The 13033-nt window shown below is 38.5% G+C and overlaps 2 protein-coding genes across 3 annotated transcripts; both read left to right on the top strand.

The window, feature by feature from the left end:
* Window positions 1-1084: 1084 nt before the first annotated feature.
* LOC109858477 lies at window positions 1085-3367 on the top strand. The gene is made up of 5 exons (XM_020435770.1): window positions 1085-1323; window positions 1761-1874; window positions 1989-2105; window positions 2242-2358; window positions 3057-3367. The coding sequence occupies exons 1-5, from the start codon at window positions 1235-1237 to the stop codon at window positions 3058-3060; spliced, it is 441 nt and encodes a 146-aa protein (XP_020291359.1). The 5' UTR covers window positions 1085-1234; the 3' UTR covers window positions 3061-3367.
* A 700-nt stretch (window positions 3368-4067) lies between these two features.
* LOC109858468 (protein son of sevenless) lies at window positions 4068-12903 on the top strand. 2 transcript variants are annotated; one of them, XM_020435741.1, is made up of 20 exons: window positions 4068-4642; window positions 5206-5469; window positions 5627-5710; window positions 5820-5900; window positions 7518-7667; window positions 7752-7960; window positions 8042-8225; window positions 8317-8563; window positions 8718-8948; window positions 9048-9411; window positions 9500-9692; window positions 9781-10017; window positions 10107-10262; window positions 10354-10536; window positions 10639-10756; window positions 10849-11138; window positions 11232-11457; window positions 11538-11815; window positions 11992-12277; window positions 12395-12903. In XM_020435741.1, the coding sequence occupies exons 1-20, from the start codon at window positions 4538-4540 to the stop codon at window positions 12481-12483; spliced, it is 3975 nt and encodes a 1324-aa protein (XP_020291330.1). In that variant the 5' UTR covers window positions 4068-4537; the 3' UTR covers window positions 12484-12903. The 2 variants fall into 2 exon arrangements, with proteins under 2 accessions (XP_020291330.1, XP_020291332.1); XM_020435743.1 differs by having other exon boundaries at window positions 4070-4642; window positions 12025-12277.
* Window positions 12904-13033: the final 130 nt, after the last annotated feature.

Genomic DNA, 13033 nt, shown 5'->3' with positions numbered 1-13033 from the left:
CTTTATGCGTTAAAAATTTATCGAATTTGTTCGTATGATGTAACACGGTAATTTATACGTCTTTTATCGGATCGAGCACATAAATTATATATACATTGTATCTGCGCAATCAAAGTATTTTATATCAAAATAAGGTCAGAGGTCCAGTTCTTGTGAAATTGTCGAATTTATATATTTCGTCTCTTTTCCAGCCAACGAATAGTCGCAATACATTTAATAATCAAATTAAGCTGAAAAAAGAGCATTTTTTATAGCACTTTTTTTCTCAAAACAATAAAATTCTATCATTTTCTTCTTTGTTTTATAAAAAAATCACATTTGCACGCGCCCGAGGCGACATGCAAGAATATACGTGTCGGAATAGGAAAATCCGCACTTTCGTAGTTATAAACCCGGAATTTCTGATCGGGACAGAAAAAATGTATCGTTTGCAGAAACTTGAAAAGTTTCGTAATAAATATGTTATGCAAGACTGTATATTGATAAAAAAAAGAGAGAGAGAGAGAGAAGTAAAAAACACAGTGAAACGTGAACAGTGCGTGAAATGTAAATTGTACAACTTTCCTTTCCGGATTAATTTGATTCGAAGAAATCACGAAGATGTCAGTAATGAAATCTGTAAATTTGATCGAAAAATATCATAGAAATTCTTCTCGACCGACCAAAATGCACTTTTCTCGTCTAAAATAATTCAATTCGAGATGTAATGCTCTCTTTTAGAAAGAAATTAAAATACATTTTTTTGTGCGAAATCTAAGACAACTCGTTCGCTTTCGACTTCAGATGAAATTGTAAGTCATAATCAATCGCTCGCTTAGAGCGATATGATAAAATGTAGTTGGGAGAAATCTCTGAAAGAGTAGGGTCAAAATTGTGCAAATGTGCATTGTGTGTGTTGCACACAGGATGTTTATAATATAGACATCACCGAGCGAGACATCGGGTGGTCAAAAGCCGCTTAGCTTTATACTTGATATTACCATCATCACGTGTGGTGGGGAGGATAAGGATACACCCTCCATATATACGCGATCTCGATCGCTACTTCGACTTAATAGTTTACATACAACGTACGTTGTAACGAAGAGCGAGCGAAGAAATCTTCGAAATTCCGTTGTGGCTGCTTGCGTTGGCGATCACACACCAGTTCGAGAAGAGAGTTCGCATTTTGTTTTGCGCGCGCGCGCGTTCTCATCGGCGAACAGAACGATTTCACTCGCGTGTTGGAAGAAAAATGAATCAATTGTTCACGGCGGTCTGCGTCCTCATCTGCGTCCTGTTCTGCGGCTTCGCTCACGGACGTCCTGCAAACGACAACCGAGGGTAAAATCCAAATTAGATTTCGTACTTCTCGCAAATTTTACAATCAATTGTTTCACATATCTTTTTGTCTTTTTCTCGAGAGACTTCTGTTCTCAATGTATTTCCCGTGTGTTTTTTTGGCGCGCAATTCTTGTTGGCGTCTCCGTTTTATCTTTTCAACGCGCATGTTGCGCGTTAAAAAATTGCAAGTGATATTGGAGATTAATTACGTCACATTAATGAGCTGAACGATAACACAAAATCCTTGTGAGGTTCAAGTGTGTTGCTCGCTGCGCAACAACAAACCATAGAGATGCGCATATCGCATATATGCATACTTCTCTCTCTCTTTCTTTCTCAAGAAAGAAAGAAAGAGAGAGAGAGCGGAAAAGAAATACCCAAGAGTTTTCGATTTATTTAAAGTCGTTATCTTTCACGATATCTGATTTTTGTAATAGGTCGGACTATAGCATGTTGGCGGCACGTGCCCCAAAGCCGGAAGATTTCTTGGACTATGAGCAGAGTGCGTTTTCAACGCTTCCGTTTGGGAATTCGCTGATTCCGCCTAAAATGTAAGTCGGATCTTCGCGTTTTTTCTTGTTAGGTTTTTTCTTTTTCAACAAGCAAAATTATAACTACGTCGAATGTGAGCGGAGATAGAGCGTTAACGTAATTAATTTTCGCAGACGTCAAAGGCGACAGTCGGATCAGAGACGCGCGGAGCTAGAAACGCTGATGACATTGTCGAGAACGGTCAAAATCGGAGCCAAACGAACCAACCGACACTTGGACATAATGATGATGTAAGTTTCAAAACGAAATCTTTTTGTAAAACCCAACAACAATTCCCATGTCTTTGTGAGATACTTCAATTTGAAAAAAAAAAAAATGCCAAAATATAAAAATACAATAAAAAATTATATACGATGACGTTTACAGCGGACGACGAAGACGCGCCGCGTTGAACGAGATTGGCACCGAGCCGGCGTTCGTTCGTCGAATCGACGAGCCGACGAAGCACGACGACGACGGTGACCCCACATATTCATTGATCAGGTGAGCGTTCGCCCCCCTCGCGTAAAATAGTATACACGGTAGTAGTAAAACGTAAAAGAACGTTGAAGGACGCGCGACGTCTTCTTCTGAAACGCGCGCGCCGCGTTTTCTCTCGCATGCGTAAAACGCGCTCTGATAAGTACGTAGGTCATAAATTGCGTAGGTCATAAATTTGTTAATGTTAAAGATCGAATATATATACTCGCTGAAAATTCTGTGATGACGCAAGAGAACGAGTATATCAAGCAGCATTGATAAGACCTTGATACAGTCGCACATGTATATATGTATACGTCTAGAATATATGATTCTCCGCGATCACGTTCTCTCTCGATTCTTATCGTTTTGCGCGCGCGACATGTTTCGCAATTTACTTCGCGATTTGCATCAAAAGAAGCGATCGATCTGTCGTCTTTGTGCGATTACATATTGTCATCGAGAGATGCGTAAATGAGAGAAACAACATTCAGATCTGATTGCATAAGAATTTCGCGCGCGTCGCACGTGTTTCACTCCGATTTCTGATACTACCGATGTGCGTATTATCATTTCTTTTTTTTTCTCTCTCTCTCTCTCTCTCTTTATTCGATTTTCTCTCTCGAACGCGCTGATGTAAACCGACTTCGAACGCTACTCATTTCTCATTGATACGTGCGTTTTGATTCGCTTGTATATATCAGCTAATTAAATCGTTTCAGCTGAATGAGGCCCTAACGACGTTCAGCTAACAAAGATGTGGACATTTTCACGTTTCACGACGAGGGATGAGCCTGACACACGGAGGAGGAAACATTCTTCATGCGTGGTCTCGGAAACAAGCGTTCAGGACTCACGAAACAAAAAAAACAAAAAAACAAAAAAAAACAAATTAAATGTCACGTACAGAAGAAGAGGGCGTAATCGCGCGAAGGGAACATCCGTAGAATATTTTGTATAGTCTCGTTAGATCTTTGATGTACGTATTCGATCGACGGATTTATTTATGTATTTATTTATTTATATGTTTGCTTGTAACAGACAAAGAGATTTTATTGTTTCTAATAAAAGTTGTCATTGTAAACCGTCAATGAGAAAGAGAAAAGACAAAGAAAGCAACTTTCGTATCTGTGTTTAACTCACGTTTAATTGCGCGTAACACTCTTGGTTCATTGGCCTCGATCCCGCTACGTATCGTCCATCGACGCTCGCTTCTTTTCCTCGCACGCAGAACAGCCGGCTCACCCACGTCTTCCGCGTTTTTCGCTGCACATCTCTTGCGTGTATTTTTCCTCCCTTCGTAGAGTCGAGAAACAACAAAGTCGCGGTCACTTTTTGGCAATAAACGGTAGCGTTCGCGGCGCGCAAGTAATGCGCGTTGGAGAGCGGCCATTGTTGAAAATTTAAAACCCGCGACTAACGTCACGCGACTAACGTCACGCGACACGAATCGATTCTCGAGACCGAGCGAGATATGACATATCGATCGAGAATTCGGTCGATTTCTCTCGCATCACATCGATATGTATACACCCGATCGTGCGACGTGTATATCGTTTTCTTGCAATTATCGATCGATCACGAACAGCGAGCACCGTGACGAGAGAGGTGAGGCTGGACGAGAAACGAAGCGAGACGCACAGAGCGCCGAGAGACGATCGTCGGGAGAGACGTCGAGAGGAAGAGGAAGAGAGAGAGAGAGAGAGAGAGAGAGATAAAAAAAAGAGAGAGAGAAAGAAAGAGAGACAAGTGCTCGCGCGAGACGAGAGTGGCGCAATGGTAGCTGCTGGCTTTGCTGCTGCTGCTGCTGCTGCTGCTGGTATTCGTTGCGGCTTCTAGCGAAAATTGTTGTCGAATCAAAAGGGCGTGTGTGTTAAAGATGCATCGGAGCGCCCGGACTCGCGGCTCGTTCGTTCCGGTGACGCTCCCAGGAATGACGAGTGCGCGTCCAGCAGCGCGACGGTGCGATCCAGTGGCTTAGTTACGTTCGGTGTGTGAAATCCCCCCCGTTCGTCATTTCTGCCCGATGCGAGACGGAGATGTCTGCGTCCTAAGGAACAGACGACGGACTGACAGACGGACTTTTCCGTCAACTTGTTGTGACTCCTGACGATGCTCCACGGAGGCGTCGCGGACTCTTTACGTGGCTCTACGTGTGGATAAGTGTGTGCGCGCGCGTTTGATTATTTCGAGAAACGGTGAAATGTTTTCATCGCCGGCGTCAGTGGGCGAGCCATCGGGCTACGACTTTCAAAAAGAGGAGAACGCTGCCAAGTGGAAGGGAGTGTTTGTCAACTCCCTGCGCAAGGTACATCTCCCTGCTGCTACTGCTGCTGCTTCATCTCTTTTATTAATTTTTTTTTTTCTTTGCTTCTTTTCGTTCTCTTTCCCTCCCTCCCTCCCTTCTCCCTTTCTCTCTTTCTTTCTCTTTTGTACATGTCGCTTTCTTGTCTTTATTATTCCGTTCTATCCCCTCCACCTTCAACCCTGCTTCTCTCTTCTTAACTTTTTGTTCGGTCAAACGTACGTAGATCATTTTTCATCTCAATGATTTTTACGTCGACGCCGTATCGATCAACGACAACACAACACACATCAACGTCATCGTCGCGTGCGTGACCACACACACCTTGTCTAATCTTTTTTTTTTCCCCCTTACTCCCCGAACACACCGTTCCTGTCAACTTGTGCGAAATTTGTGTAATTTGCGTGAATTACAAGAATACCGCTCGCATTTTTGTGTGTTTTTCTCTATTTCTTGTGTGAACACACATCTGATCGTTCAGATCGGCAACGTGTCTTTTTTCCGTAAATATTATGCATTGGGAGAAATACCACACGAAATCAAAAGAGACAAACTTATGTTTGTAGGTACTAGAGCAAGTACATCCTAGTCTTCAAGCTAGACAAGATGCCTTAGACTATGTGGAGAGTTTAATTTTAAGAATGTTAGGCATGCTTTGTGGACATCCACCTCCTCAAACTCCTCAAGATGTAGAAGAGCGAGTCAGACGAACATTTCCCACTCCCATTGACAGATGGGCTCTTCGTGATGCTAAAGATGCGCTAGAAAAAGGGAAAAAAAAGTCACCGCTAGTGCTGCCAGTTGACAAGATCCATCAGTTATTACAAAAAGTATATATATATATGTATAGTATATATGTATATATCTATCTATTTATATACAACTAAATGCTAAAAGTATACGTACACATATGCGGCAATTAATTCAAATTAATTTTTACATGATTATAGCATATCTTTATGTGTATTATTTTTCTCTTGACAATAGGAAGTATTACAACACAAAATTGACCTGCAAGTTAGCCTGTTTGTGGTTGGAGTTTTGGAATATATTTCTGCTGACATTTTGAAGGTTGGTATTTAATATTGAATTGTTTTTTATATCACTTTAAGTAGACAACACACTTGTATTGCCTCAAATTTCAAACCCAGGAATATTTAAGGAATCACTTCCTTTTCAGCTAGCTGGAAACTATGTGAAGAATATTCACCATGTAGAGATTTCGTGCGAGGACATAAGAGTCGCCATGTACGCAGACATGGTAAGTTATTTGTTTTTGCAAAAAAAACATATTATCTCTACCGATATCTCTGTACTGCACCTTAAATTAATATACACTTTGTATCATGTTTTACCACTTATATTGTAAGACTGATATAGGTGTATCTGTGTATATTTTTTAATTACTTTGAAAATGTGAAATACGTTACAAGATTGTATATGGCTGTACTTGACCATTAGTGTGGATGTATACAACACATTATTTATTTTATACATTTTAAATCAGTCTTATATTTGTAAATTATATGTTAATTAAATAAGTTAAATTATATGTTAATTAAATAAGTAAATGAGTATATATATATATACCTGTGTGTATATATATATATATATATACACACAGGTTTTGTAAAGTTTATACTCTACAGAAGAAATGATATGAGTGGTATCACATCGCATTATAGAGGGTAAATGCAGTAGAGAAATATGATACCTCGCTAGTAACAGTTTGCTTGTTTACCATTTAAATCTGATTTACGTTTCTGTTCTGATCTGACATCCGACCTGTATTCCACTTGAAATATATGTCGTTTGATAAAAATTGGAAATGGTAAATTTTGGTCTGTGTATTTCGAAAAGCATCTGTTACTAGCAACAGGTATAATAATAAATTTCAGAATTGGCTACACTAGGCTAATTGTGGCTGCATATATTCTATGCTTGGTTACATGCTTCCCACTAATATATAACAACTCCAACCATGTTCATTCTTCGCTCATGCTGTTCTAGGTGGTATGTACACATAATAGCACAGAAAAGATTTAACGTGTAACAATATTTGTTCGTATCTCTGTATTAGTATTTTTTGAAGACGTGTATTCGGCTTTGTGTCCAATTTTTTTCGTTAATCCAAAAGTATTATTTCGTCGCTTATCCAAAAGTATTATTTTTATTGTGTCTGTGTCAAAACTTGGAAAAATTATATATACTGTATCTTCCATCACATTGTGTAGAAAAGTAACACGTACGATGTTATAATTCTACAAAGGAATGAATCTCTCACACACAGTAAAAACTCCTTTCAACGTTTGCATTTATTTTTTATGTTTTTAATTTTATAACTTTCTTTGTATATGTGTATTCTTTTTTTTTTTAATAAATTGATATTATACATGCAAATTTTTATATGTGTAATTATGTAATTGTATAATTAATTTTATGTACATATAATTTGCATAATATGTACTAACTTATATATATTTATGAATATACATACAAATATATTCATGTTTTATGCTGATTATAACACACATTCAAAGTTATTATGTAACAAATAATATATGGATCTTCCTCAAATATATTGATAAGAAAATATTCATATACTGTGCATGCAACTTACTCTAGACATAAGAATTGTAATAATTTTTTTTTTTTTTTTTTTTAAGTTTACTTTTAATATGTTTTTTCTTGCATGTGTGCTATTATAATTACTTTTATCACTAGATTGTAATAGTAAACATTGATTAACAGCAGTTCTATTTGTTAGTTCTCTATTCCATTTTAACAAAAAAAATATACGTACATTTCTCTATCTCTCTCTCTCTTTCTCCGGAGATAGCTTTATAATATTGTAATATAAACTACTGTTTATTAACAGGTACTGATGGACATGTTCTACCAGGACGATTGCACCGAGGGTCCACAAAGTAGTCTGGGTGCTGTTGTTTCACAGACCTATGAAGAGTCTGTTCGAGATCTCATTCACGATGAACGGCAATATATCCGCGACCTACATATGATTATTAAAGTTATTATTACATAACATACACATTAATCAGAAATTATATCACTGTCCGATTAAAGAAGAGTAAACAAACTCAATCTTTATTAGGTATTCCGTGAAGAAATAGCAAAGCTAACACAAGATAAGACCGAACTTGAGACACTCTTCAGTAACATTATGGATATTTATGAACTCACTGTCACGGTACTAGGCAGTTTAGAGGATATAATGGAAATTACTGAAGAAAAACAAACGCCTACAGTCGGTTTTTGTTTTGAGGAATTAGCAGAGACAGCAGAATTCGATGTTTATATTAAGTATGTGTCACAAGCATTTATTTGTACGTAACATATAACGCGTGTACAATTCTTGTTGATCATGTCATTGTGTCATCACAGGTACGCGAGAGATATTAATAGCCCGGCTAATCGGGAGGTTTTGACAAATTTATTATCAAGACCTGAAGCTAACGCCGCATTACGAGCAGCAGGTCACGGCTTTAAGGAAGCTGTTAAATATTATTTGCCAAAACTTTTATTACAACCCATATGGCATTGCTTTTTATATTTCGATTATATAAAGGTATCATTTTCTTTTTCATTTATTTTACGCAATTACCGCTCGTGCGTGAATATGTCACACATTTTTATCTCTTATCTCTCAACAATCACAGGTTTTAAGTAAGCGCACGCCAAATATAGAGGACAGTGACACTTTGGAACAAGTGCAGGGTTTGTTGAGACCGTTGCAAATGAAATTAATGAAATCTGTATCAAGTCTTCCAAAAAAGGACACGGGCTTGCGGATGCAGAGCAGAGCGAGGAGACAGGCGGCATTAGAAAAGACTAGTGAATTACAAAAGACTGTAGACGGCTGGGATCAAAGAGACATTGGACAGTGCTGCAACGAGTTTATTAGAGGTAACGAAGAAAACTTTAAGATGTTTCTTGTGCAAAAAAAAAAAAAAAAAAAAAAAAAAAAAAAAAAAAAAAAAAAAAAAAAACAATAAGAGATGGTAATGAAGAATTAGAGATCCTTTCAGAGATCAAAACTTACGTATTGATTTTTGTACAGAGGATACGTTAGCAAAAGTGGCTAGTAATGGACGAAGATTGACCGAGAGGAAAGCCTTGTTATTCGACGGTTTATTAGTATTGTGTAAACCGAGTGGCGGCAAACGGGTGAGCGTTACTGTTGCAGCGGGTATTGTTGGAGGTGGACATCCGGCTCATCAAGGCGAACTGCGATTGAAAGAAAGATTCTTCATTAGAAAGGTTGATATTATCGACAGGGAAGATACCGAAGGTGAACGCGTGTTTACACAATTTTTTGTATTGTGTTATTAGTGATTTCACCGTATTCGCAACAGTTGTGTGATATATATATATATATGTAAACTTACAGAATTAAAAAATGCTTTCGAAATTGCACCAAGGGACCATCCTAATGTTGTTCTTGTTGCAAAATCCGCCGAGGATAAGAATAACTGGATGGCGGATTTAGTGATGTTAAATACAAAGAGCATGTTAGAAAGGACATTGGATAGTATACTTTTGGACGAGGAGAGGAAGCATCCGTTGAGACTACCTCCGGCGCATTTGTATAAATTCGCCGAGCAAGATAGTCTGGAAAATATTGTTTTGGAGGCCAGGGAGAACGGTGGCGTTCCACTGATTAAAGGTGCTACTTTGATAAAACTGGTGGAAAGGTTAACTTATCACATATACGCCGATCCGGCTTTCGTAAGAACATTCCTCACTACCTACAGGTAGTAAAAACAAACAAAGTTTAATATACTACAACGCGCTGTTTAATGTACACGCAAACGAATTATTGACTGATTGTTTATTTTATAGGAGTTTTTGCTCACCTCAAGAATTATTAACGTTGCTTATCGAGAGATTTGATATACCGGACCCTTCGTTGGTCTATGACGAGGAAGAAAAACCTTCCGTCGGTAAAACGACTGCGCGAGAGGATTGGAAGAGATACAGAAAGGAATTCTGTCAGCCTGTGCAGTTTCGAGTTCTGAATGTTCTGAGACATTGGGTTAGTAATAGTTTCTATATTTCTATTCTTTCACGAAAAACAATTATCTGGGGAGCGTGGTTTTTTAAATATCGAGATTTGCCTTCAGGTGGATCATCATTTTTACGATTTTGAACGTGACAGAAGTCTTTTGGAGAAATTGCAATCTTTTTTGGACACAGTCAGTGGAAAATCTATGAGAAAGTGGGTTGATTGTGTACTCAAAATTGTTCAGAGAAAATGCGAACCGTCGGAGCAACGACCTATCACATTCAGTTTTGAACGATCTCCACCACCAATTGAGTGGCATCTTAAAGTTCCTGAAGAAGAATATGGAATACTTACGGTATACAGGCACACACACATATTGTTTTTTTATTCACACGCGTAAATAGAAATATTGGTTACCGTATTAAAAACTTACGAAAATTACAGTTACATCCTATCGAACTAGCGCGACAATTGACACTGTTGGAGTTTGATTTGTATAGAACGGTAAAACCTTCTGAGTTGGTCGGATCTGTGTGGACAAAAAAGGACAAAGAAAAAACATCGCCAAACTTGCTGAAAATGATCAAGCACACAACAAATGTAAGTTTTTGCGCTCGATCTTTGTGTATCACACGTATGTATGTCTTTTTTTTTTACATAGCGGTTTTACTTGTTCATTGCATTTTGATAGTTTACGAGATGGGTGGAAAAATCGATAGTGGAGGCTGAGAATTTCGATGAGAGAGTAGCCATTGTGTCGCGTGCAATTGAAATAATGATGGTGCTGCAAGATCTCAACAATTTTAATGGGGTTCTCGCGATCATCAGTGCTATGGGATCGGCTTCGGTCTTTAGGCTAAAATTCACGTTCCAGGTATGTTTCAGTGTCATCATACATTAACATGTTCTTAAAAACAAAACAAAAGTGTTTATATAAGTTAAATCTTTCTCGTTTCGTACCCTTTCGTTCTCGCAGCAATTGAACACACGATTAGAAAAAGCGTTGGAAGAAGCGCGAGAGCTCAACAACGATCATTGTCGGAAGTATCAGGAAAAATTAAGATCTATCAATCCACCTTGTGTACCATTTTTTGGTAAGCGCTTGCGAAGTGACGTGACATTTTTGTTTTATTGCTTTTTTTTTATTATTTTTCTCGTTGTGTAACATTGTTTTATTATCCCTTAGGTATGTACCTGACCAATATTGTGCATATTGAGGAGGGAAATCTTGACTATTTGCCAGGAAGTCCGGAGCTTATTAATTTCAGTAAACGCCGGAAGGTCGCGGAGATAACCGGCGAAATACAGCAGTACCAAAATCAACCCTATTGTCTTTCAGTGGAGCATAAGATAAGACAGTTCATCGAGAATCTGTGTCCCTTCGACCCGAATATGAAAGATGAAGATATAAACAATTATTTGTACAACAAAAGTCTAGAAATCGAACCGAGGGGTTGTAGACAACTTCCGCGATTTGTAAGCATTATTTGCTTTTTTGTTAAAGTTAGGTAACAATGTGTGACTGTGTCGCGAGTTTTTTTCTCCTGTCTTTTTGACTTTTTACAACAGCCACGTAAATGGCCAGAGTTGAATCTAAAGTCGCCGGGAATTAAAGCCAGAAGTTTGAGCGGAAGGTTGCCGGCTCCGTTACACGCGGTAACGTCCACCGTGAGGTTACACGGTCCTCCCGCGGAAGCGCCGCCTTCTCCCGAATTGCCGGAAACACCGCCGCACGCATCACAAATCACAGTTCCACATGTAGGGGACCACAGCGTTTTCGCACCTGTCTTATTAGGCAAGTATACGTTTGAAATGTGATAACATCAGCAATATTTACAACTTTAACTTTCAACTTTTTTTATTTTGTTCCCAAAGGACCTGTACCACCTCCAGGATCACCTAGTCCACCAAGCTTGTCGGGGCTTTCGATCGCCTCATCGAATAGCAGCCCTCAATTGGGATCTCCTGGACATCACATCTTTTTTAATTCTGGCACAATAGGCATCATCGGTTCATCGTTGACAGGTGGAAGTCTTAGTCCGATGCCGACGCCGCCGTCTCCCAATACCATGCCTCCTAGCCAACAACCGCCGCCTCTACCACCCAGATCTAATCGAAGACGAGAGAGTTCATTTAGCGAATCGCCTCAACAAGTAAGAGTTCGAAAACATTTATCTCTCGTTTAGTACAATCAAATTTCTACTAATTATCATTGCTTTGTTTTATTCAATGAAAAATATCTGTATAAAGTAAAAAATTATAGCGAGCTTAATTTTTTTTACTTTTTTTTTAGTTTATTTCATTTATTAAATATCGTATGATTCTCAAGAAAATGCCATGTTCATATTATCAACGAAAACAGGCAAGACAAGCGCCAAACGCGCCCATTCTTCCCCCAAGAGATGACATCTCTCCGCCGCCGTTGCCACCACGAAGAGACATGCCGCCTGTGACATTACCGCGAATTCCATCGACACTCAACTCGAGCACTTCGGCGTTACTGGCGCGCCGCAATTCCACGTTAGAAAATGCATGCTGCACTGTTGTTCATCCACGTAGACACATGTCTTTCAATGGACCCAGCCCTACAAAACTTCCGCCAGCACAGCCTAACGGTATGATATGTAATAACAAGTACACGTATCACATTCTCTTCTTTTGTACAAATATTATAAACAATTATGTGACACACAATATTTATCTGATACGTTATTGATGTTATCGATTTTTAGAATCAGTGACACCGAGGTTACCACCAAAACCATTACCAGGACGTCCACCTACCATGTTCAATTTCAATGCTCCACCCGGACCTAGTTAAGCGTTTTTTTTCTTCCCGCAGCTTTTCTTATCTTTTGGGAAAAGAACATTATTCGGTGAGGCATGGTCCACTCAGTAAAGCGGGCTGAAATCTTTCTTATCTTGTTGCATGAAAATGATAATTAACAAAAATTGATAAGTATCAAATATAGGAGGTACTTGATTTGTGTTTATATATATATATATATATAGTGGCACTTTGATAAATCATGAAATACCAAAGTAATGTCGAGAATATTCTATAATTCTTTGCGACATTTTATTCGACACAACTCTCGAGCGATATATTTTATCATCACCGTGCGAGATAACAATCGTGACTTGTCATGTTTCGTAATTTCATTACTGAATGGACTACGCCAAGTTTTAGTTACCTGAGAATGACTTTCTTCCTTTTTTCTTAAATTCCCTCGTCTCTCCTCAAAAAAAAAAAAAAGAACAACTGTGATATAGTTTTGAAAATAACATTATGTAATTATAGACATTTTAGCTGTTAAACTTATAGAGAATATAAGAAAGTGATGTGTATCGAAATGAATTATACAAAACGA

Source organism: Pseudomyrmex gracilis, unplaced genomic scaffold (genome assembly GCF_002006095.1).
Source record: "Pseudomyrmex gracilis isolate BER0280 unplaced genomic scaffold, ASM200609v1 scaffold_206, whole genome shotgun sequence".
Classification (NCBI taxonomy): Eukaryota; Metazoa; Arthropoda; class Insecta; order Hymenoptera; family Formicidae; genus Pseudomyrmex; species Pseudomyrmex gracilis.
This window is presented reverse-complemented; position numbering and strand designations above follow the sequence as displayed.